This window comes from Tachypleus tridentatus, chromosome 1 (assembly GCF_004210375.1).
Source record: "Tachypleus tridentatus isolate NWPU-2018 chromosome 1, ASM421037v1, whole genome shotgun sequence".
Lineage (NCBI taxonomy): Eukaryota > Metazoa > Arthropoda > Merostomata > Xiphosura > Limulidae > Tachypleus > Tachypleus tridentatus.
In genome coordinates this window covers 80,711,929-80,738,580 of record NC_134825.1, presented here as the reverse complement: position 1 = coordinate 80,738,580, position 26,652 = coordinate 80,711,929, and the positions used below count along the sequence as shown (strand labels likewise).

Below are 26,652 nucleotides of genomic sequence, written 5' to 3'. Positions count from 1 at the left end.
ACTTAGAAAACTAACTTTATGTGTGACAATAAACTTTTGAAGCTGAAGAAAGTATAAATGTGTCCAATCTTTTGAATGAAACACTGAATAGATGTTCCAAAATAAGCTTTAAAACCATTGGTTTGAAATAAACTTCCCCAAACATAAAGTCTTGTAAGTCATACAAGTGAACTGTTTTAACTTAAGGGAAATGTATAATGCACTAATAGCTTAGATTATATACAGTTATATATAATAAATTGTTAATAGTACACTTAATAAATTTTACATGTATTTTATCTGTTTTTCATTTAAAGTCTTTTACTCACTACTGAAAACTTAGAATACTTTAGGTTTCTGTTTAATGTGGCATATAGTCACACTTCATAATTCACTATTATTTAATGAATTAACTTATTTATTTATTTTGGAATTTCAATGAAGACAATGCAGAGGCCTAATCTATTCTATGATTTGCTACTTCTGTTGCAACAGACTACATTTGCTAAATTCACAGCTCACTAGTGCTGCTTAGAAAAGTAAAGCAAATAAACAAAATAAGTTTAATACAATAGTGGAATGCAAGCAATTTGTTTAGATTGATGTGTAGTTCCTTACTCACCACTAAAATCTAAAACTGTAGGACTGTACATCAAAATCAAGCAAAGTGCTTGCATTCTAACACTATATGAGGCCTTCTTTTTTAATCTTTTAACTCTGCCAGAAGAACTGATGAACTGTGAATTTAGCAAAAAAGTTTGCTGCAGTAAAAGTACCAAAGGCAAACAGTAGATCAAGTCTCTAGATAATATTTTTTTTAAAACAAAATTTGTGTTTTGACGTAGCTTAAATGATCCAGTCTATCACCGTTCCTATTGTAATATATAATGGAGACTTACCTAAAGGCTGACTAAACTCCACAAATATTTTGATGGTGATTTCAGCATCTTCTTCTTCTGACTGACGTTCCTGATATATAATCACTTTGTTTACCTCACCAAATCGGCCACATTCGTCTGTTACTTCTGATTCCAGCTCCTCATCTAGATCCTCCACATCCACCATATTTCGAAGGATCACAACTGAGGACTACATAAAATAACATTAAGCTTATAGTTCGCAGAGTCAGTTTTAAAGTTGTGGTATAATTCAAGCAAATGATTCACTACAACAGAATAAGGAGAATTTAGAGTGGGTAAAAGTAAGAGTCGGATACATATTTTCTATTCCTCTTCTGTACAATGTGAAGAGAGGGCTGAAATTAGTGAGCACTAATACATAACTAATGAGAAAAGTGAAAGAAAAAAAGTGGAACTACTGAAAATTCCTTGAGGTGCAAATCCTGTCCAAATGGTCAAAATTCCATCTGAATGTACTACATAAAATCATCCAATGTGCTACAACTGATACCTCTATTTAGTTTATGTTGCACAGTAACATACCATTGAAAATAAAAGACAGTGGACAAAGCATTTCAAAATTCTAATAATACATCAACTGTACATAATTACTAAGACATTAGTTTGCACTTTCTGCTGATGTGGTAGCATTTCTCTGAACTGTTATTTATGGGTTAATTGTTTTTATCTAATTCAACAAATATAAAATGTTTTGGTAAACTTCACCTAGCAAGTTATTTTTAATGAACATTTACAATAATTTTATGTAAGTTTCAGCCTTCAAATAAACTTTCTTTTATTAAAAGACACTGATGATAAAATGTTAATTTCTCTAGAAAGGCCAATATTCATAAGTCGATCTAATATGTCTGCTGCATTCACCATATTTGATAAAACCCTCATAATACAGTAAATGGGTCATAAACAACAACTAACAAACAGCTCTGAGAAAACCAATGAAGACTGAATAGAATCTTTGTGAAGGTGTAGGAAGGCATGATGAACTTTGGCAGGTTGATGGAAAGAGATCAAAATTACAGTCAGTATATACCTGCAAAAGGTCCAAAACATACAGGAAAAAATAAGAACAGGAGAAAACGTGTGTTCCACATAGTGCTTCATCTCCCCACAAACAAAGGATCCCGAAATCCCTGGGTGGGTCATTCATACCTGTGGCCGAAGGTGCGGGAATAGATGAGTGATATGCATCCAAAGTGGTAATGACTTCAGATTTCATGCATGATATGAAATCAATGAGAAATGTACAGCAAACATGGGTAAACCAAATGCTCTCAAAGAAAATTAAATGAAACAAAATTAATTTGTACTAAGTTAAAGAAAGTCAAACCACTTCTAGGGTAATAACTGTTCTAAAGAAAGACATCTGCACTTAAGCACTGCGAAATGATAAGTGATAGTTTGGTACTGACACACAGAAGGAGTTATGTGCATCACATGATAGTAATGCTCTCCTACTGGTGGCAAGGTGAAGCATAATCAATTAAGCAAGAAATGTGTTGGAACTTTGAATTCCAACAAAGAGAGGGTTAAAGACTTGTGGCATGCATTAAAAAAAATGCTCACATAGAGGGCAGCACAAAACAAAAAACCTATACCTATGAGTGAAGGGAGAATACCATATTAGAAATACTTCCCCCAAGAGTTTCTTCTTTTAACCTTTTCATATCAATTTCTTATGCTTATTTTACTTTTATATTTTTAATAGAAACCTGTCAAACATAAAGTAATGACTAATCACTCCTGCCATTAAGTTGTTAGTTATCCTCCTATAATGGTAGAAATTTAGTTGTGTAGGTGTACATAGTGTGCAAGTGTTAGAAACATCTATATGTTACTACTACTTAATCGTAAGTGCTTAATTTCTGGTTACTTTTCACAAAATGTCACAGAATAAGTAAAAAATATGTTGAAAACGATGCTTTCTAATCCTTACAATGTTACAAAACTGATTTATACTCTTCTATCACACTTACTGAGCTTCACCTTAAAAACTTTCTTTAGTCTCACAAAAGGAGAGGGAAAAACAAATAAATTTATGTAGATTTCAAATATGCATTTTATAAAACAAGAATATTATCAAATTGCTATGATGGCACACATAAGACCATAGTAATTTACCTGGTTTTCTAAGCTTTTTTGTAGGTTAAAAAAAATTATGTTTAGAGCAAAGACTTACTCAATAGACTTTAACAATCCAGTCAAATTACAAGCTTTCTCTTCAACCCAATTAAACATGACTGTCAGCATTTTTACCAGTAATAAACATGCACTTGAGACATGTAGGTACAAGTCAAGAAAAGTTTCAAAAGAATGGAGTAGTGGGTAGAGCTATCCTGGTAGGTTTGTAACCACTATCTCACCAAATCAAACAGGTGGGAGGTTCTTATTTTATATTCTAGCTTGTACTTGTCTGAAATTTGAGCTTCTAAATTGTTAACCATTGTAGACTTCACACAGTAGGTATAATCAAATATAAACTGAACAGTAAGACATGCCATAAGACACAAGAAAATTGCACTTGGCATTTAAAAAAAAAATCTTTCAAATTAAGAAATCAAAACATACATAATATTACAACTTTAATTATAAACTATGTTGTGATCCAAATTATACCAGCATACATTGATAACAAAGTTGTTTAACTAAATTTTGAAAATAACTCTTTAAAATGTTGTGACATAAGATCTTTGACCTGTTTCTAGTGAGAATGATAAAATGCATCTGTTGAGGAAGGCAAGGGGAATCCACCTAAACTACTTCTCCTTAGTGTGGCACATATAAAAAATAATGACTCTGAAATAAGCAGTGTAAACAGAACCATGCCATTTGATCATGGGAAAGCTACACCTGGCAAGGAAAGAAGTAAGGCTTTCCAGATTAGGAACAAGTGAAATTCTCACAGAAGCAAAGAAAAAGGAACTGTAATTAAGTCTAGAATATGGAATGTTATAATGACATTAAAAATCTGAAAATTAGAGAACATCAAGAAAAGAATGCTGCATGCTAAGATGAACATTTTAAGACTCTGTGAAGCAAAGTGGAAGAGTGAAAGAGAATTTAGCAGCATTGAGTGTAGCTTTGTCCATGAGTTAAATATAAATAGTGAGATATTCATGATGTTCTAAAAACATAGGTCCAAGAAGTCTTGATAAAAATGAAATAGAAACCCTATAACTAGAGTGCTTTTGAAAGGTGGACCTTTCAAAAGCACTCTAGTTATAGGGTTTCTATTTCATTTATATAAACAGTGAGAATGGCTAAGGATGAATCAGATAAAGCAACAATTGGGAGAGAGGTAAAGCAGGGATGAATTAATGTAAATGGCACAAGTAGAGGAACCAGGAAAAGTCAGATGGACAGGAAAGCCAGAGAAGAGTTGCAGTACTGCTTAATGAAGGGACATCAAAGAGTACTTTGTCATGATACTTTGAGCAAGTGATAGCTGTTACTTGTCAAACTGAAGGGTCAACCCATGGACAAGGCCTACATGCTATCATCTAACTATGATAAAAAGATAAATAGATGCAGTCTATGAACAGATGGAAAAGATGATTGATGCAGTAAATAGAAGTGATTACGTGGTCATTATGAGTGAATTGAATGCAACTGTATGAGAAGGAAAAGATAGTAAATATGAGTTGGGAACTAGAAATAAAAGAGAACATGTTTAATTCTGCAGATGGAAAAAACTACATAACAAACACCCGGTTCTAGCATGAAAGGAAGAGACAATATCTCTAGAATAAACAAGGTGGTTGTGAAATATTCCAGCTAGATAATATTACAGTAAAACAGAGATACTGACACATCATACTGAACACTCGGAGTTACCCAGGAGCAGATGCAGATTTTGACCATAATTTAGTGGTGTTCACTTCAAATCTGAGACTGAAGAAAATCATCATAAGTAAGAGAAGAAAAAAAATGAAATGTTGATTTGCTGAAAGGATAGAAATTAGTAATGTTTAAAAAAGCAGAATGAAGAAGCAACAATGCAGCAAAAACAAGTAGGCAAAGTAAGGGACTCGAGTATACAAGCACCTTGAAATAATATAAAAAAGAGAATACTCATTGGCTCAGAAAATACAAACAGAGAGAGAAACAGGAAAAAGATGGAAGTAACAGAGAAAATTATAAAACATGAAGGAGAGAAGAAAAAAGAATGTCAACAATGAAGAAGGAAAAGGAACAAAAATTTTAGAAAAAAACTGATAAAGCAAGAGAAACCTGGTTGGACAGGGAATGGTAATATCTAGATAAATAATGCAAGTGGTACTACATAAGTAGAGAGATCAGGAAAAGTCAAAGAAAAGTGGAAAAAGTATATTGAAAAGCTATGCAATGAGGAAGGAAAGCAAGATAAACTTCAAACAGAAGACAAAGAAGGTTTGTTCTTAAAACTGAAATTAATCAAACATAAAAATCTTAGAAAGAGAGAAGGAATCAATGAAATCCTTTCAGAATTGATAAAACAGTAAATGATTTGACCACAACCAACAACAAGGCATATGACAGAGAAAATGGTCAACAGATTTTTATGAAACCAGTACTGATACTAATCCAAAAGAAACCAAATGACATTGACCTTTCAGATTTCAGAATAATTATCTTGATACCATATGTTAAAAATCATGCTAAAATTATTCATTCAAAGACTGAAAACAAAGCTAAAACTCACATTGCAAGGAATAAATCTGGTGTTTTGAAAAGGATGTGGCAAAATAGAAGCAACTGAAACAATGAGAACTATATATGAAAGGAGGTTGGAATTTAACCAAAGGATAGTTATCTTTCATTGAGATTGGGAAAATATTTGAAAGAGTATTAGAATGGTTAGAGTGAGCCAGAAAGACAGAAGGTTGAATGTAGCTTTGTACATGAGTTAAATAGAAATAGTGAGAATAGCTGAAGATAAATCAGATGATGCAACAATTGGAAAAGAGGAAAGGCAGGAATGAATATTATTATTCTATTCAATGATAAGATAAGTATGGGAAAACTTGACTGAAGTAATAATGATTGAAAAACAAATAATGCAATCTTAAAAATGACAAAGCAGCAATGAAATTAAATGACACAGAAAAAGATTTTACAATGAAACTAACCATCAAAAAGGTTGAAGTGATGAGGGTACAAGGAAAGAAGGTAGAAAACTTGACATTACTATCAAAGATAGAAGTTGGGAAAGGTGGAAGTTTTGCTACTTAGGTATCAAAACAGATTTCTAAAGAAATTAGAACCAGAATTAAAAGGGCTAAAGAACCCTTTGCAAAGAAAAAGTAGCTACTGAACATTTTGCAAGGAAACTGAAAAAGAGAATAATAAATATATTTATGGCTGAAGTATGGCAAAACATGTGCCTGAGATATGGACAACACTACATCAGGAGGGGGAAGAAAGTGGACTTGTCCTATAAATCATAAAGAAAATCTAGATTGGGCATGTGTTGAGATGGAATAGCTTGAAAAAGCAGGTAAGGAAGAAAAAATTCCTTCGGAGAAAATGAAGATGGAAGCAAAAATGATACCACTAGATGACGTCCAACAAGGAAGGACTTATGATTGGGAGATAAAAGCAGCTAGAGTTAGATAGAAGGAAGAATTGTAATTCAGACCTGTCTAAGGACGGAACACTTGATGATGACTTCCCAATGCCTGTGCCTGTTTCAACAGTAGGAATGCAAAAAACACCACAGGTGCTGTGTCTGGCAATTTAACCTGTGTGTTTTTGTATTAACCTTGAATGACAGAATATTTATTGAAACTTTTTGTTGAAAGGTAATAAATTTTTTTAAAGAATTTAAACAATATTTTCAATTTTTTGAAACCTTAATTATTTTGTTGACAGACTTTGAATTACTTCACAATAATCAAGGTGTTTTTTTTCTTTCTTGCTTTTGTCTGAATGGGAAAAAGCAGGACAAAACAGCAGTTTATATACAGACTCCTGATACAGACCTTTTGCAATTGTTTTTTGCTTAAAAAACTTAACATTCTTTACTTCAAAACTATTGCAAAACATCAATTACCTCACTTTTTTTCATAAGTTTCTGCATAAGCATATTTCGAGCATTAGGCCCTTTGATTATCATGTTTTCTTGCTGTTGGAGTGACTGCTGCTGCTGTTGTTGTTCTTCTTTAGATTCTTCTGTTTCTTCAGACTTTGTCTTTTCCACCCCAACTACAGGTGATACACATGTAACATTTGCTGGAGGGGTAAATGTGGTAGTCTGGAGAGTTGAGGCAGGTATAGCCCAAGCAGGAGAGGGAATAGCCACAGGAGAAATTATATTTGTAGTCTTGGTAGGAGTCACGCCTATAACACATAACAAGTATGACATGTTACCAAGTATTTCCATCACTTGGAAACATTTTATTCTGTGGATACTAAAAATACACAAGAAAATCTATCTACAAGAACATAAAAAACATAAATTCATCTCCTTGACAATTTCATGGAGAATGTAGCCTAATAGCAATGTTTCGTTGAGTTCTCATAAAAGTGTGGCACATAATAAATCTTATATAGGAACAATAATGTTGGATGGGTAAAATATGGTAAACAGAGAGTAATACACACTAAAGATGAACACACTGTTTAAAATGTATTTGCATGTTAGATAAGTGATATCAGAATTATAAAATAAATAAATATTAGAAGCAATAAGTTTTTGAACCTACAACACTTCACAACTAAAATGAACATTGACTACTGACTGAGAGGACAGTTGCTTTGAATAAAAGAGGATAGTAAGGAATAGAGCTAAAACAGGACAACCAGGAAATAGGTGACAAGTAGGATTTATCTTCTCAGTCACATACCCAACAAACACCATAATGACATCAAGGATGTTTAGGTCAGTACCTACTGTTATTAGAAAAATTGGAAGGTTTAATAACACTTACTGTACTCAGATTTTTCTAATACTCTTAACTATTAACCTACACATCTCAGGTGTTATTATGCTGTTCATGTAAATATGTGACTATTACAGAAGTTGAATGCCAACTTCAGTATATAATTTTTACTTACCAGCCACAATGAAACAATTTTAGTAACATATTCTACTTCTACTTTTGTGTTATTTCCTATTTGTCTTACTTGTTTTTATGTTTCATGAGTAGCAACTATTCACACAAATTGATACAGAAAGTTAACTGCAGTTTTAGATGTGTGGTTTAATTTTATTCCATGTAGCATGCTTGATTTATCTTAGAAGTTCCCATAAAACTGTCTTCAGGAAAGTTCTCACCTGACAGACATCACAGTGAAATAAGGTGAAGACAATATTATTACAAAATTGTCTTTAAAATCACTCATCTTTTAATTATAATTATAAATATCAAACTCCATCACAACGTAAAAAATAAAATGAATTCTAAATTGACTCCTTTTTTAACTTTGACTCACATAAAAGATGAAAAAGAGATTATATTTTATTAGTAGGTAATGCTTCCACTTGTCTACTTATTCAGAAATAAGTGTCCTTTAGTGCAATTGTACAGGTTTACAAAAACATTGAAACTCTATGAATACCATAAAACAATATGGATTTACAGTGATTATGAGTATAAGAAAACTACAATTGGAATGCAGAATTTTTAGTTATTAAAAGAGATCAGTATTTTAAAGCTTTAACAACTGATTAGTGAATTACAATGCTTACTTTGAAATGCTGCTGGAACATTGAAGGTGATGGGAGAAAGTTTTAATTAATGAAAGTCATGCTCAATGGTTATTTTATGACAATGTTAAGTAGATGTAATAGAATAGTTGCTAGTGTAATGTACAAGAAATAAATAATATGTTAACCATTATCACTTCATTATATATATATCCACATGCACTTTTAGTTAAATGCCAAAAGACAAAAACTAAACCAACATCCAAAAGCATAAAACACACATTTAGATGGAGAATGGGAGACATCATTATAAACATACATATACAAATGAAGGTTTTTGTACCTGTGATAATTCCAGGAGCACTTGCAGCCATAACTGGTTGAGGTAAAATTGTTGATGTTGTTAGGACAGGAGAAACAACACTTGGGACAGCTAAACCTGGTGGTGGGATGATAGGACTTGTAACTGTTTTAGATACCAGTGGTATTGATGGTGGACTTTCCAGTGACTAAAAGTTTTAACAAGAGTATAATTATTGAAGAGTTCATAAAGACTTACATTTATGGTTCAGCCAAATTAGAAAAAAAACAACGTAAAAAAAAAAGAAATCTATAGCAAGCTCTGATTGGAATTATTGGAGTTTTAACTTCTATTTTTAATTATAAAGTAATATGTTAATCATTAATGTTGTTAAATTAGCTATCAATCAAAAACACATTTACACTTATAAATTATTCCAACTTTTAATTATAGAGTCCTTTGACAATACTTAGTGTTAGAATTACTAATTAATTAAAAAGTGATACAAAATCATTGGGATTTTACCTTTGTTAATTTTTAACATTAATCTTGTTAGAATTGTGTATCTCTAAACAACACATCTTGCAAGTTTTGTAATACAAATGTCAAATATGTACATTATGAATCTATTAGTTTTTTTTCTATTACTGCACTGTGTGACACACTTATTTCAATTTGCATCTCATATTGCTATCATACCAGACAAACTGGTGTTTGCACTTAAATTTCGGGAGTTCAGACAAAGGAAAATACTGTAATTTTGTTATGTTTAGGTTGAAGGCTGTTAAATTTTTATTTAATTAAATAAATGCTTAAATAGTATTAAAAAGGCCAATGGCCCTTAAAAAAATAAAAACATCTGTAAGGTGGAGAGTGACATTGTCTATGATGACACTGTCCAGTGTCAGGGGTAAACCATGGGACAAAACATGTGTAAAATGGTGCTGTCATTGAGAATCGTAACGACAGCATGACAGTAAAATGTGGACTATTGTGACCTGAGTGTCAGACAGATCACACAATGGTGCATCAGACCCAGATTAAAGAAAATAATGAGTTAAAAAACTGTGGCCAATGTGTAGTCTAGGTAGGACAATTTCTTCTTTTCGATCCTTACAGAAAGAAGACAGCCAAAGTCCAATAGAGGGTTTTATTTGGAAAAGCTTGTTTTCATGTTGCTCACTCCAAGTTGACTGCCAACTGGCATAGAGCCGAGCCTTAAATATAAGATCAGAGCAGACAGACTTAGCTGTGGTGTCAGCTAGCTCGTTCCTGCAAATACCAATGTGTCCTGGTGTGTAGAAAAACTGGATAGAAGTAGATATTAAAGAGAAATGGGCCAGTCGGTTTATAATTTCAATAAGGACAAGGTAGGAACTAATGTGAAGCGATTCCAGGGCTAGTAGAGAATGAAGCAAGTTGGTGTAAATAGTACAATTTGAGTACTGCTTAACTTCTATGTGATCCAGGGCAAGAGAAATAGCATACAGTTTGGCAGTGATCACAGAAACTGTAGAGGATATTCTGATCGCTACCATGGAAAAACTATAAAAAACCATGGCAGAGTCCCAGAGTCATCTGATTTGGAACTATCCGTATAAATTGGAATGGAAAGATGGTTTAACAGATGTTCAGCAAACAAAAGATGGTATTTCCAATTGGGAGTATCTGCATTTTTCAGATGACTTATAGAAAGGTCACCTGTGGGGATGGTAATAAGCCATGGTAAAATGGGCTGACCAGTGGATACAGTGATGTAATTCAAGGAGAGACCCAATTCATCCAACTGCACCTGGATATTAAAGCCAAAAGGAACAATGGCAGATTGTCTGTTCTGAAAAAACATGGCCCACTAAGAAAAGAAAACACAACCCCAGGTGAGATGCTGTGGTAAAGATCGAAGTTTTGAAGCATACAGTAAAGACAGTTGCAAACAGTGGAGGTGTAGAGGAAGTTCATGCAATTCTGTGTACAAGCTCTGGACTGGGAAAGTGCAAAGCGGAAGCCCCTGACAATGAACAGGGTTCAGCATCTTCAAGGCTGAGGTCCTGGCAGAGCCATAGACAAGAGACCCATAGTCCAGTTTTGATTGAATAATAGCATGATATATATTTAGCATAGAACATCAATCCACACCCCAAGAGGTAGAAGAGAGGATACAGAGGAGGTTCAGTGCTCTTGTACATTTGACTCATAGCTGCTTGATATGTGGTATAAAGATGAGCTTACGGTCAAAGATAAGCCCCAAGAACTTTGCCTCAGGGACCATGGGAAGAACAACTTCACCAATTCAGAGCTCAGGATTGGGGTGAACACCTTGTTGATGGCAACAATCTTCAAAATGTGGTCATTTACTAATGGTCTGTGTTTTCACTAGTTTTAAAATTTGATTAGGGGGTTCCATAATAAAGAAGGAATGTTTTGATGTCACTGACCCCATCCATCATGAAGCCCTATGAGGGGATGCACTACAGTACCAAACAAGGACGCTGAAGAAATGCCATGGTTTCGTGAGCACTATACTCCAACACCAGCATCAGATACAATCTCCACAACACCCATTAAGAACATCCAACACTGGTACTTGGTTGACCCAAGCTCAAGTGGACAAGCCAAATGACCCTGGGGGTCTACCTCATGGCTGTCTGTCTACAGAAATTCAAGGCCAAAGTGATGTGTCAGGGTTGAACTGCTCAACCATCAAGATTCTCTCCTCCCCTTCACGGGTCACCAAGCACAGCAAACATGTGAGTGGTTGTTTAGGCCCCAGAGAATGTAAACTGGATGAACATAGCCTTCTCTGGGTGGTCCATTCAGCACGTACACAGGAATCCACACCAAGAAATAAATAAAAATGTGTGGATGAATCAAAGGCCTTTTTAATAATCACAGTTATCTAAAGTCAGTTACCCCAAACAGAAATGCTATATTTATAAATAAAATAGTATATATCTGCAAAAATACAAATTAACTCAATAAGTAAGATTTTCATTGAATTGTCAACATTTTAACTTCTAAAACAGCAGAATGTACCATTCAAGACTAAAACCTAAAACTGAGTTTCAGCAGATTATGAAACTTCTATACATAAAATACCTTATTTTTATATGCGATAGTTGTATGAATTTGCAGCTTTGAGAGTCTGAAAAGACATCATTGTGACATTGTCCTATAATCAATTAAAATGCTTAACTTTGTTGCAGATTTTATTATATTCTTATATCTTTATAAATTCTTCTAAAATCAAAATTCATAGTAAAATTTTTACTTGCATAAAATAAAATAGCCCATTTTTATTGAATGAATTCAAACTTTGAAGTACTTTTGTACTATGTGAAATAATTACTGCATGGTTATTTTCCATACCTTTCAGTTTTGGCATTTCTCATAGAATGGCTCTTTCATGGATTAATGTCAAGTAACACAATCCTTGGTGAAACATGTGTAATTACTTTCTGATGTATTGAAGGTTAAATAAAAAAGCTTACCATGGTGTTGGATGCAACAGCATCCATAGCTTGTATCTTAGCTGTTGCTGCTGCTGCTGCTACTGCTGCTGCTGTTGGCATAACTCCACTAACACTTGGAGCTTGAAGAGCATTAGGAGGAGTAATTGCCTGTGTAAGAAAAATATAAAGGTTTATTTCTTAAGGCAGTTTAGACACTACTTGAAATCCTACACATGCATCTTGAAGAATAACAAGATTAGTAAACTGATAATAAACAAATTAATCTCGACCATCTGATAAGTTCACTTGAAAACTACACAAGCACATTTAGAACATGAATAGAATTAGTGGAGTATTAACTCACTCACAACTTTTGAAGAAAACTAAACTGTTGTTACTTTTTATTTTATTTTTCTCAGAGTATTAATAAATATGAACTCATGGTCAGAAAAATTAAATTAAGACCTTACGTATTAAATTAATAAATATGTAAGCCTACCCTTCCAACTCGTAAGTACTGTCCCCCAAGGTCAAACAGATTCATGGAATTGATGGCATCTTGTGTTGCTTGAGAATTTTCATACTCAATAAAGCCATACCCTCTGGAAGTACAAATAATATCATTGTGATAACATTAGATGCTTCTGCTACAATAGTTAATGGTTACTAATCTTTCATATTAGACAAGAAAAATCCTTGATATTACAAAACTCTTAAATTTGTAGATGGATTTCACTATATTAATGTGATACTGGAGTAGTTGTGGTTACTAGATGTACTTAGAGATACCAGCTGACAATGATTAATACACCAAGCTTTCTTACTATTTATTTTGTACTGAATATTTTAAATATTTACTGCAACCCAAGTGGTCATCATGAAATTTTTTTTTTCTTGTTCACAACATCAAAACATTTTGCTGAAAACTAATAAAAATATATATTTTAGTTCACAAGTTAAAGTTTTAAAAAAGCTATATAAGATTCCAACCATAAAAGTGTGGAGAATAAATAACAGTAATGGATGTAATTATCTTGAATACCATTACCTTGTATATTTCATGAAAAAATGTGTAAAATATTAGGAACTGTTAACTAACATTGTACCTTGCAATAACTATATTTTTGGTAAAGTTTAAATTTTATTTCATTCAATCTGTACACAAACATGCATACACAGCAAGTTGTAGCTACACTTATTGCAACAAAAACATAAAATATATTTGAGCATTCAAGAAGCTTTAAAATTTAACCCTTTTTTGGTAGTTTAGAAGACATAACATTGTTACAGAAACCTAGACGCTATAGAAATAATTGTTGGTAAGACAAGGTTAATACCAGAATAATGTCACACAATTTGATACTTCAGAACATATATTTCTTCTTCTTTGCTGTAATGACCTCAGTTGCAACAAGTTTGGGGTCAGCTGGTATTATTTATTTATTTTGAAAGCCAACAATTTTTACACTAGGGAGATCAGCCCAGGCAGAAACCATAGGGTGAATTTAGGATACATAAATACACACACACCTTAATGAATGGATAGCAACATTTAGACACTTGAAATAACTAGCATATTAACTTGACAAAACATCTGTCACTTACTTGTGCTTTCCTGGTATGACACCAGGTGTAAGAGTGCAAGACTTGATTTTTCCAAAGGCTTCAAAAACACTAAAGATAAACAATTTTATTATATTTTCACAATACATGGTTTCAGATAGCTATTGTCAGTACTTATCAGGAAATGTAGAACAAAACTAAAACACAAATTTAATAAAGCCAACTTCTTTAGGTGTTATATTCTCTCATTTTTCAGTATCTAAACAAATTAATAAAAAAAAATATATTTTCAACAGAAAATTGTTATTAGTGGCTTTATCGTGTTTCTACTTTATTGTCTCACCACCAGCATATATAATGTACTAAAGAACTCATCTGTTGTAACAGGCTAAACCTGAACTTACCTTTTTGCTTTCTCTTCCAATGCACACATAAGCAAATACTTTATGACTAAGCTACTCTTGTATCTATCATCACATTTTATTAAAAAATAAATACATCCTGAGAAATAATTTTGGCTTAAATTCTTTCTCTTTAAAAGTATATTTTCATAAGCTAGTTACATTTATAGCAACAAGGCTAATAAATGAAACTACACAGAAAGTTCTGTTTACTTACTTAGTTTACTTCTTATCACATGTGAGGATATAAAGTGAACACTTATTTAAAATTAAAGGAAACTCTTAAACCAAGAACATAAAGGTGTCAGGTAAAGACAATATTCATGTATTAAAAACTAATTATACACATAAAGAAGACATAACTGAAAACCACAGCTGTTTAACTCTTTTATTTCAAGCCATCATAAAATATCATTTTAACATAATCTTTGAAACTGAAAAGTATTAGTTATATTTTACTACATACAAATTATAATTCATTAAGTCTTCATATGAAAAAAACTAATTTGTTTATGAAATATATGTTAGTGTCTTGTCATTGCAATCTTTCATATTATTGTCTGTAACCTATCCTGTTCTCTTTTTACTAAAACCCAAAATTATGGTAGATGTAATACAAGAAGCCAAAATAACTGTCACTGCTAATTACAAACAACAGAGGGGTGTTAAAAACTGCTTAATTAAGCATTACTTAATAATTATAAATCTTGTATTAAAATGTGGATGACTGGTTACAAAATTAAATTACCACTGCAAAACTTGACATGCAAAAATCCAACATTACTTCTGAAGTATTCATTATATTCAACAGGCTTTTGTTTTTAATATTTTAACACCATCATTTAATGTCAATAGCAGTTCTTTTACAATGCCAGACAAAATGTTTATTTGTCATCACCAATAGTATTCCTATGATAGTCATTACTACCAATTACACTTGTATACTTATTACCTACAACAATTATTTTATCCTTACCATCATCAATGTTCCTAGGTTATCCGTACATTCTCCATCACTATTATTATATTCATTTAATAAAAAAGCTGTTTTTCTAATGAATTCATTACCTCTGTATTTCTTGTTCTGTCAGATCTGGATGTACCGAGGCTATGTAAATTCGATTATAGCTTTTGGCTTCCTCCATGATCTGATCTATAAGTGGAGCAGCTTGGGGCATGTTGCTTGGTCGACCAATCTAGAAAAATAAATTACAATGGTATTCCTCATTCAGACTGGATTACTACTACCTATTTCAACAGTAAAAAGTGATAAAGTGTTTCCAAATCATTAGCATAACTCTATGTTTTCACATCAAAATTACTTATTTGCAACATACTGTTATACAAAAAAAACAGGACTTGTAGAAAATATTATAAGTTATAAAAACAAAGTCAACTTTGTAAAAATCTTAACTATGTCCTCAACTTGATAAAAACATCTCATTATATAGGTTTGAGAGTAATTATTATTTTTCAACCAAAGATCAAAATTAATCACTATAATAGGTAAGTGAAAATTGAATAGAAGTTTTAAACATCTGTATGGAAGTGAAATCCAATAATCATAAAATACTGTTCCTTCTGTGTTATGAACCTAACATTACACACAACCACTTTCCTTTTGATACAATACTGAAGCAGACTATTCTATTTTAAATTACTGAAATAACAGTTTAAATCTTAAAAATGCATAAGGTTAATAAATAAAACATTTTCTGAGGTTCTAAAACATGTCAGCTTAGATTTTTCATATTCCAATTTTACATTTTAGTTATTTTTATAATAATAAATAACGAATAAACATAAAGAACAAGAAACAAAGTACTTACCCAATTTTCAATTTTCTTGCTGTCAATTAATACTGTTTTATATTAATGGTAGTAATACACTAAATAATCTTTATTTAAATAAGTAATGCACTAAAGAACATGAACTAATAACATACAAAACGTTGATAATTTCCCCTTTCCCCTACTTCTAACAATTTTTCTGGCTTACTAACTATGCAACAAGAGCCATTACAAATTCATCCAGCCTAGTTATTAAGTTTTTTGCTGAAATGTTGCTTGTACTCTCAGTAAAACTGAATATTATCTGTTTATAAAACAGCATTATGAAATATATCATTTAACAAATGAAAACCTTGGTTTTCTATCAGTCATATATAATATATACATGAGAGAGAATTATGAACATATCCAGAAAAAGAGAATGTGACAGATGAAGCTGGCAGGGAAGGTTTGATTTTCTATTGGTAGCTCTGTAACTACACAAAATTGAAGGCTATAAAAACTATGGTTTGTCTGAGCAATAATTATTCTATTGTGAGTACTTTATGACTAATTTCTTAATCTTTCAAAGGGGTAGTGGTAAAAATAGAAAAAACAAGATGCCTAGAGGAAATATGTCACATATGTACTAGGGAAATTCAGGACAAAATATTTCCTTGTAGAATTACAAACTCAAAACTATATTATAAACATATGGATTGTTAGCTAAGAGTTTATGCTATACTAATAAATATAACATAAATAACAAGTATTTTTATAAAATTCTGAATATAAGACACCAAGACTTTTGTCATGTATAGTACAAGAAAACCAGGTTGAAAGAGTTAAGTAAATTTAATAACATTACCATTAGAATATGAATTTATTTTTATTGTGTGCAAATTAACAAATCTGTTTTCTCCATAAAAGATATGCAGAGACTCACTCACATTTAGGAAACATTAATAACTTGGAATATACAAAGGCAACAGATGACATTCATTCTAATTATGAATTTTGGAAAAATATTAAAATAGCATTAGCAAAAGAAAAGCATTTTTTTCATTATCAATAGGGTGAAGTTTGAAAAACAACATGAAATAATGTATATTCTCAAAGGATCATTATATAATCTAAACTCAAAAATTTGATAAAAAAAAAGAAGAGATCAAAACACTTAAGTTTTCCATGTTGCTATTGAAACACTTATAATGAAATAAACTGTATTAGAATTGAGAACTAGCTTGGAAATTATGATACCTGTATGTTAAAATGTGATTTGTCAAATCTGTCATTTGACTATTTCTGAATGCTATTGAGTGGGTGACAGTTTTGTAAAATAACTATACGAGGTTATTAATTGCAGAATCAAATGCTTTCATGCATTTTAATAGTTTTCAGTTTTATTTTTGTTGACAGCTATTAATTTCAAGTAATGCTGCATTTCTTATGTAATGTTGATTTTGAAAGACTCACGCATAAAGATTTAACACTTTGAGATCATAAACACATTTCACATACAATCTACTTAAACTACTGTATTAGCCCTACAACTACTTCTGTCAATACTCCTCTTACTAAAGCATGTTTCTCTTATTTTTAATCTTTTAAAGGGGTAGTGGTAAAAATAGAAAAGACAAGATGCCTAGAGGAGATATGTCACATATGTACTAGGGAATGTACTAAAGCACATTTTACCCTTCCTACATTTTACTTTGCACCCTAATCTCACTTTTGTTTGTGGCACCCATTTGTTTATGGGTTTGTTGTCTGAAATGTCATTATAAAATGTACATACATATAATATTATTAACTGAGATTACAGTCTTATCAATTTATGAAAATTTGCAAGTCACAGAATTTCTATAAAACCAAATGTACCTTAATGTTTCGACCTCCAATCATGACACCATTCATTTGCTCTAAAGCAAGCTGAGCTGCCTCAGGAAGGTCATACTCAACAAAAGCAAAGCCTTTATGCTTCTGTGTTATAGGATCCCAGGACATGTTAATGGACTTTATGGGACCGAAGGGCAAGAAGGCTTGACGAATGGTATCTTCCTTTAATTCAAAACTGATGCTTCCAACATATACTCTAAACGATAGAAAAGTAAAATAATGCAGATCAAAATCTGTAATGAAGAAAGTACATGAAAAATGTTATTTTTCTTTTGACTAAAAGTAGTTAAATTACTAACACTCTAATACTAATCTAATAATAAAGCAATGTAATTTAATAAACATACTTCACAGTAAATATTTTTTACAGTACCAGTAAATAAAATTTATAGTATACTCAATAAAAAATCCTATCTGTTTGTTGAATTTTGTGCAAAGCTATTCATGGGCTTTCTTTAGACGTCTTTCCAAATTTATCAGTGACTAACTAAAGAGAAAGCAGCTAGTCAATACCACCACCTGCCAACTCTTGGCCTACTCTTTACTAATAAATAGTGGGATTGACTGCCACATTTCAATGCCCTTAAAGTTGAAAAGGGTGAGTATGTTTGGCAACAGGTTTTGAACACGCAACCCTCAGATTGCAGTTTGAGTACTTTAATTACCAGGCTATGTCAGACCCAAATACATAACTATTTAGAACATTTTTCTACTACAGCAAACTATCAAATATTTTCACATAGACTTCATATTACAAGGTATACACTAATGCAAATCTAGTGTATTAAATAAATGTCAGAATAGTAATAAAACAATTTTTTTACCTTTTACTAATAAAAATTTCAATAATACTTCTATACTAAATTGTCTAGCACAAAACTGTTTGCACTTTTCTAGTGAACACTTTTTTATAAATAAAACACAGTTCATATGACAGTCATTCCACAATTGTTTATGAATAATTTTACAAATAACACAACATTTATTATCTTGGGAAATTATAACATCCTTATAATGACTTATGTACAAAATGCTATGAGAGAATACTGAAATTATTCATTTATATTATTGATTATTATATTATTAGTTATTACTAATTTTGTTCATGTTTAAATATTAAGATTTAAGACATATCATAGCAATATGGCTAAGAATTAATATTTACCTAAAACATATTAAGCCTGTATCACTAATAAAGAAGCATGATACTTTACTCAGTACAGTTATTAATTAATACAACCAGAAAGTGCACTGATTAAATTTACCACAGTCATGAGTTCAATCCATAAAATAACAATAATAATAAAAAAATAATATATATATATATGTATATACCTTAAACAAATACCTGCTAATATGATATGGTTATAGGAGTATCATAATTTGTGCTATTTGCAGTGAAATTTCTAAAACTTTTTTTTCCCCTCAGTCTTAAAAACAGTTCTTTTCCTCTGAACACTTACATCAGTTAGCAAATTTTTTTTTTTTTTTTTGCATGGAAATTACTTTTCCAACTCAAAACTTTTGTAGAAGTAAAAATTTAAACTCTGCATATAAATTAAAGGAATAAAATATATTAGAAATAGTAAAATTCATTTCATGTGTGAAAAATAAAATTTACTGATTAAATTATATGAAAATGTAAATAAAGTATTTAATCTTTTATATGACTTATTACACCTATTTCTGTTAATTTTATAATAAATCAACTACAATCTATAAAACTTTAAAATATTAGCAAATTTTTACAATAGGGTTAACAATGCAGCACATTTTCTAATGTAAGTAAATTCATAAGAAAATAGTGAAACCTAAAAATGATAAGAGTACAATAAGACATAATAGGTTAAATAATTATACTTTTGAGACAAGAAAAAACAATACTATAAATATACATTTTTTATGAAATTCACAAGAGTCAAAGCAAAAATCTATTTTGTATACATCCACAAAATGTAAGATTTTAGTTGCTATTAATTGAAAAAAAAAAGTTCACATGCATTTTCTTTTCATTCATTTACCACCATAGATTTCACCAGTAATATAACCACTGCATACAAGCTACCTGTACCAGTCTAATCCAGAAACAATTTTTTTTTATCTCTGAAAAGCTTAATCTAGGTCCTTCCTAGTGCTCATTAGTCTCCTACTGTGGTTTTTAAATATCTCAACTGAAAACAAAAATTCAAACTTTAAACAGGATAATTTCACATATTTTATATTTTACTCATCTTGAACAACAAATATTTTTTCTACCACAAGTTTTTAATTACTTTTAAAGAATACCTATTTCAAAGAATGTTCATGAAATAATTCTGATGATTACTTTGGTTCACATCAAAAATTTCTTTTAAAGTTTGAATAATGTACAATTTATTTTGTTATAATGATTATGGGAAAGGTTTTAACATTTTATGCATTTGTACAATATACTCTTGTTAATCCATTGCTATATTCCAATAAAAATATTAAAACAGAATGTAAATAAATTTCGGCCTCCAGTTTCTGCCTGAGTAGAGCTAAGATGCTTGAAAACCACAGCTCCAAAATGGACAGACCTAGATCAAGTTCTGGCTAGTCCTGACCAGATGAAGTAGTATGGAAAAGCTGACCTGCACATGAGCACCAAAGCCTGTTGCTGTTGAACTTGGGTCCTGAGGCTTGCCATTTGCTGGAAGGAAGAAAAACATCTTTGTACATCCCCAAGACCCACCTCAGTTACTAACCTGCACATTAGTACTAAAGCCTGGTGACGCTGAAGCGTTTTCTGTTGCTACAATAGAAAAAACAGAGTAGAATGTAAGTAATTTAGATATTACATATACTCAGGATTAACTTAATAACCAAGTTATCCTGAAGCAAACAAGAGTAAAAGTGGAACTACACAAATTTACCACAGGATAATTAGTTACCTAAGCTTAACTTAACAGTAAGTCAACTTCAAACATACAGCAGCAAAAAGAGGAAAGAGAGCAATACACCATGAGATACAGTTACCTAGGCTTAGCAGTAAGTCAACTTCAAACATACAGTAGCAAAAAGAGGAAAGAGATACAGTTACTTAGGTTGAACTTAATACTAAGTCATCTTCAAGTAAACAGCAAAAGTGGAAATATGCAAATACCATAAGATAATTACAGTTACTTGGGTTTAACTTAATACTTAGCTTCAAGCAAACAACAGTAAACAAGAAAAATATATGTATAATCTTCAAGCAAATAATAAATAAAATAAAAGCAAGAACAAAACTTACTACAAGTATTCAAACTCATTAAATGAAATATACACAATAGTCAGAAGAGAAAACTGAGTATGAAGTACAAGCTGTTTATTAATTATACATACTCAAATATAATTATAAACAACAAGCATCAAGTAAACAACAGTTAGAAAAGTAAATTGCAATACAAACCACCTTGTTCTCCAGTAGAAAATGTACCCATGTTTGGTACTTATTCTGTAGATTGCTAATGTAACTATTTAAAATTTGTGATTTTGTTCAGTAGTTATTTACAAAAAAAAGTTTAAGAATGAAGATAATTTTATTTTTAGTTTACACTTCCATTTTTATAAATAACTTATTATGCTATAAAACTGATGAAATAAATATTGTGGATTTTACATTGAGAACTCATTAAAGTAGCATAATTTATTTCACCAGTTTTATAGCTGGTAAGATGGGGCCACATAACCACACACAGAAGTGTCAAACAGGTAGCTAAATATGCCAGTGAATTAAAACAAGTAGAGCTTGTCAAGTACCATGGGAAGTCATACATACATACAGAATGTTCAGTGGAAATCTAGCCTGAATGTACCACATACTAAACAAGATACAATATAATTTACTATATTAAATTTCGTTAATTAAATATGCATTTATGTTATTTAGAGTATAAGCCTGATTGAAATATACAACTAAATTCCTTATATAGTAATATCTGAACTAGCTAAATGCAATAATCATGGAACATATGACAATCCTGTGTTGGTGCTTAGCAGTTCCAACTTTATGTGATATTTCTTGAGATAAGGGTGAAACACTTCAGACAGTGAGGATACTCAATTGATGATCAGAGCAGAGTAGTCACTAAGGCTTTCTATTGTGTGTACATCACTCATAATTAAGACTACCTATTGCTAATTGTAACTCCTATGGAACATTTTTAGCAACACTTCTGGTAGTATCATAGTTATAACATAATGCTCAATTAAAGTGATTACAGAAAATGAATATGTTCAACTTTTTAAATGTTTTTTATTTGACCCAGTTATCTGATAAATATAGTCAAAATGTTGAGATGGTACTATATAAAAAGTTAATTGAAAATGAATGGTGGAAAAAATAATTGGAACAACAAGCTTAGTTATAAAAACAAAAACAGTGTGAGCTCCAGAGGCACTAGACAGGTCTGCTAAGTCACCAGACCTAAATCAAATTGAACACATGCAGAACTTGCAAGAGAGAGCAGTTAAAGCCAGTTAAATAGGACCTACTAGCTACTAGACTCATTTTGCTAAGTTTGTTCCTCTTAATAAGTTTTTCTTTGATACTTGTGCAGCCAAATTTTGGCATCTTTTGTTAATTTGCTTTTTAGTTATTTGTTAATTAATTTTTGACTTGATATTGTTTTCTTATGACATTTGTAACAAATAAGTTTCATCAATATTGAATGTCTGTGTTTTTTTCTTCAAAAACATATCAAACCTCATTATTCTTTTATGTTTATGATTGAATCTGAAGTAAATATTAACAATGACCATGAAGAAAATAACAGGTACAAAAATAACACATTTGACATATTTACTAAATGTACTTAGTCTGAGGTCAGTATTAACTATAACCATCAAGAAAACAATAAAACACAAACCACCTAGATGTTAAATATGTATGCTAAAGTATACATATACTTAATAATAAATATCAAATAAACACTGAAACAAAAACATGAGTAATCTAATTGTTCAATGCCCTTGGGCTGAGATAAGCACTATCAATTACAACCATGCAAAGAGTACAGCAGAAACACAAGCAACCTAAAGCCAGAGACCATAATACTAAGTTTAAATAATACCAAACTGATGGAATATGAGAAATATAGAGGAAAAATAAAAATAAAACAAGCCTTCTATATTCATATAACCGATAACACAGGCTACCTAACCCACATGTCAAGAACATTTGGAAACCATTTTTGAAAGCTATAAAATAAGTTAGTTGGTTGAAGTTCTAATGGAAGAAAACACCCAAGAATTTCTACAAAGACAATTCAGGATCAAATCTTAGATACTACCAACACAGAAATAATCTTTCTCAGAATTTTATTAAATTAGTTAGTAATTACTATTGGTTATTTAAAACAAAAGTAGCAAATTAATAATTAGATGTTATTTTATTGGCTACTAACCTTGAGAAAAACTTATTTTGAATCATCACAACTTACCAAAGTTAAGTAAGTAGCTAAATATATTCAAGCTTAGGTCAATACTATGAATAAACTGTAAATTTAACTTTAAAATAAAACCATGTTTCCCAAGAGAATAATGATGAAACATATACCATCTAAAATTGGTTTTCAGTCAGTAAAAACAAATGCAAGAAAACAATTTGGTAATTTTTTCATTATAAAAACACACATATACACATTAAAATGTTATTATTCATTAGTGTCACCAAGCTCAAACTTTATGTGAAAAAAAAGAGTATGTCCATATAAAAATGCATAACCTCAAAATATTAGCTTTTAAAAAACCTAATGTATGCATTTGCAATATATTTTATTCTGCAGTTACAAGAATAATTATAAACAGTCACTTGTTTTAACATACAACTACAAAATTCTTTTATTAACTTAGTTTTTTATTCAACAAACTGTGATATATTAAAACAGCATTAATCACATATCTGAAGATATGAATTATTCCTAACTTTTAAAAGTATTCATTTAAAATGCAAATTTGTCACACTATTATTTTCTTTTTAGCTTCTAAAATGGAATCAGAATTGTACTAGAGCTTTACAGTTACTTGTTACTGTAATTCAATTTGGCACATCTAAAGAAATCTGATCAGATTTGCACAATTCTTAAATCATATCAGAAAAGAAAAACTGCAACCAAAATAAAAAGAATGGAATTTCAAAATGTATGTTATTCTTGAATATGTGTACCATTAGGACTTTTTAAAAATATAAGTGATGTAGAAGTGGCTATAACTTAAAACAATAATACCCAAGTGAAAGCTTTCATGATATGTTTTTTTAAGAATATGTGAATCAATAATCTCATTTATGTTTCAGTGATGTAACATTTTAAGTGATTTATTAACGTGAATTACTTGACTGATCAGTTACATTTTTGTCATTCATTATACAGAATATTACCATAAAATGAAAAAGCAAAATCACTCATAAATTTAATACCAAATGAACTGCAATATTTTATTCATTTAACCTTGCTTGAAGTCCAATGATCAAAACACTTTTTTTCCACATGCAATTCATTATTTGTTTCTTCAAGGACTTTACATTTGCTTCTATTTATAAACTTATTCCATTAATTCACTGTTACCACACACATGTAAAATAGCTCTTTTAGTCATAAGTTAATAAGATACACCTTAACTATGAATCTGGTGTGGGTGGAATTCAACAATTTTGCAACTTCAAAAGGCTGAATATCAATATTCAAGACCTGAAATAATTTTGTGCATGACCATATATGTCCTCTATGTTCTTAGATCCACTAAAAGTGAGATTTATATTCACATATAAGAATATGAATAAATCAAATAAATAACATTTTGCAATCTTGTAAATCATGTGCTGAATAAATGTAATGAAACTATACATAAAGTGAAGTTTAAAGTTCTAAGAAGAGCAAATAATGAATTGGAAATGTATTTATCAGAAATTCAACTTAGCTTAAATGATCTGAATAATGCAGTTTGTTTATTTTTTGCTTTATAATTTATCACCTGAAGATGGACTAAGGAAAAGTCGCAAATGTTGTGTATTTAAAATTAAGTTCATGTAGTTTTCAAGATTGAGTTTCTGAACGTTGTCTTTGCTACTGTATAGAGGAGGTGGTTTTTGGATAAAAGGTAAATGGTATTTATTATTTAAAATAGTTATCATGTGATTGATATAATACTTTACTATACTTGTGTAGAGAAGTTTTCATGTAGCTTATGATATGTATTATTCCTGTACTAATACTAATGATTTTTATAATAGCACAATTAAAACCTAACAGTAGTTTAAACTGTAGCTTAATTATTAATAATAACCTTCAGAATCCATTATTTGGGTGTTTGGATTTTCTCTGTTTGTGTTTTGTAATTTTCTATTTGAAAATTTTAGATTTTGGCAGACTGAGGACAGACTAATTGGCAATCCTATTTTCTGTAATAAACTGAATATCTAAAAATTGTCATAACATAGGGGATTCTTTAAATATATTATTCCATAAAAATATGAGAAATGATAATTTAAATAGATTTCTATTTTGATGTTAAGGTTGTTCATATTGAAATGTGAAGATTATGTTATGCAGTATGTTTTTCTGTCAGTATTAAAAATTATAAGAAGCTTTATATTTTCAAAACATGTCTACTTCTGCTATAACCACTGACAGGAATCACAAATATACTTTATCATTGTTCAAAAAAACCATATTCTAAGTATTATAAAAATCAAATCTTGATTTTTTTAGCAATGTAAAACCTAAAATTTGTTGAAGTACCTATTTCTCAATTTGAGTATTTGAAACAACATTTGTAATTTAAAAAATGAAACAGAAAAAATTATTTGGAAATTAAATGACAACTGGAAAAAGTTTTCTTACTGTTAAAATATCAAATTAGTAAACTAGATCATAAATTAAATTGTTTGTATCTGATTACACTGCACAACAAAGTTTTTGCTTCTTGAACACTGTTGGGTGTTCCTTATAGATTTTTGGCTGCTGATCACGAAAATCACATCCAAATTTTCCCATCACGTACTGTTTCATCGAAATCTTCAGTTTTGCTACAATGGAAAAACAATATCAGGGGAACTGGAATCCGTTAATGCTTGCTGACTACTGTTGGACACTGCAACGTGATGCACTGGACATTGAATACAAATGAAAATCAGGAGCAAAACACTTTTAATTATGTTGAACTTAATACCATATTAGAAACATAAATGCAATTAAATACGTTATTGCTGGTAAACAGTTTACTGTCTGTTTCTCAGAGTTCCTACGTGATGAAGCAAAACCAAAACTATATTTGTGCATACCCACCAGGTACCTGTCACAATTAGCAAAAACTTTTCAGGAAGCAAAACTTCTCAAAAAAATTGTTGTGCAGTGTTATGAGATGGGTTACTAAATTCTGTTTTTATTTCAATTTTTAGTAGTGGATGTTAAAGTAGTATTCCTCATCTTGAACAGATGATAGATGGAAACAAGGTAAAAAAAATGACTGCATTAATACTGAGCAGGTTAAGAAATAATTAGGAAGAATGATAAGACTTACTAAACAGATAATATTTCACCACAGGTTTTGCTGGAGGATAAGGTTGGATATGTGAACTGCTTGCTACTATTTTCTTTTTTGGAAGTCTCTGAATAGTACACAGGTGCCAAAGGATTGAAAGTTAGCTAATCTCACTCCTCTTTTCAACTGAGGTTATAAATATTGTCCTAGTAACTACAGACCTATTAGACTTGTATCAGTTGTGTGAGAAAGTTCTGGTAAGC

At 30.8% G+C, this 26,652-nt stretch overlaps 1 protein-coding gene across 7 annotated transcripts in view; it reads right to left on the bottom strand.

Annotated features, from left to right (window-relative positions):
- The window catches only part of hfp (Poly(U)-binding-splicing factor hfp), a 59,461-nt gene that overhangs the window by 507 nt on the left and 32,302 nt on the right, over nt 1-26,652 (bottom strand). For 4 of the 7 annotated variants that reach the window (XM_076506720.1, XM_076506748.1, XM_076506737.1 and 1 more), the window contains 9 exons: nt 20,518-20,576; nt 17,888-18,101; nt 15,306-15,433; nt 13,879-13,947; nt 12,773-12,875; nt 12,313-12,441; nt 8,867-9,032; nt 6,928-7,214; nt 879-1,068 (listed from right to left, as the gene is read on the bottom strand). In XM_076506720.1, the coding sequence (XP_076362835.1) occupies nt 879-1,068; nt 6,928-7,214; nt 8,867-9,032; nt 12,313-12,441; nt 12,773-12,875; nt 13,879-13,947; nt 15,306-15,433; nt 17,888-18,101; nt 20,518-20,576 (1,345 nt within the window). Of the gene's footprint in view, nt 1-878; nt 1,069-6,927; nt 7,215-8,866; nt 9,033-12,312; nt 12,442-12,772; nt 12,876-13,878; nt 13,948-15,305; nt 15,434-17,887; nt 18,102-20,517; nt 20,577-20,631; nt 20,679-26,652 lie in introns of all 7 variants that reach the window. The other 3 variants (XM_076506727.1, XM_076506769.1, XM_076506775.1) reach the window with 1 other exon arrangement.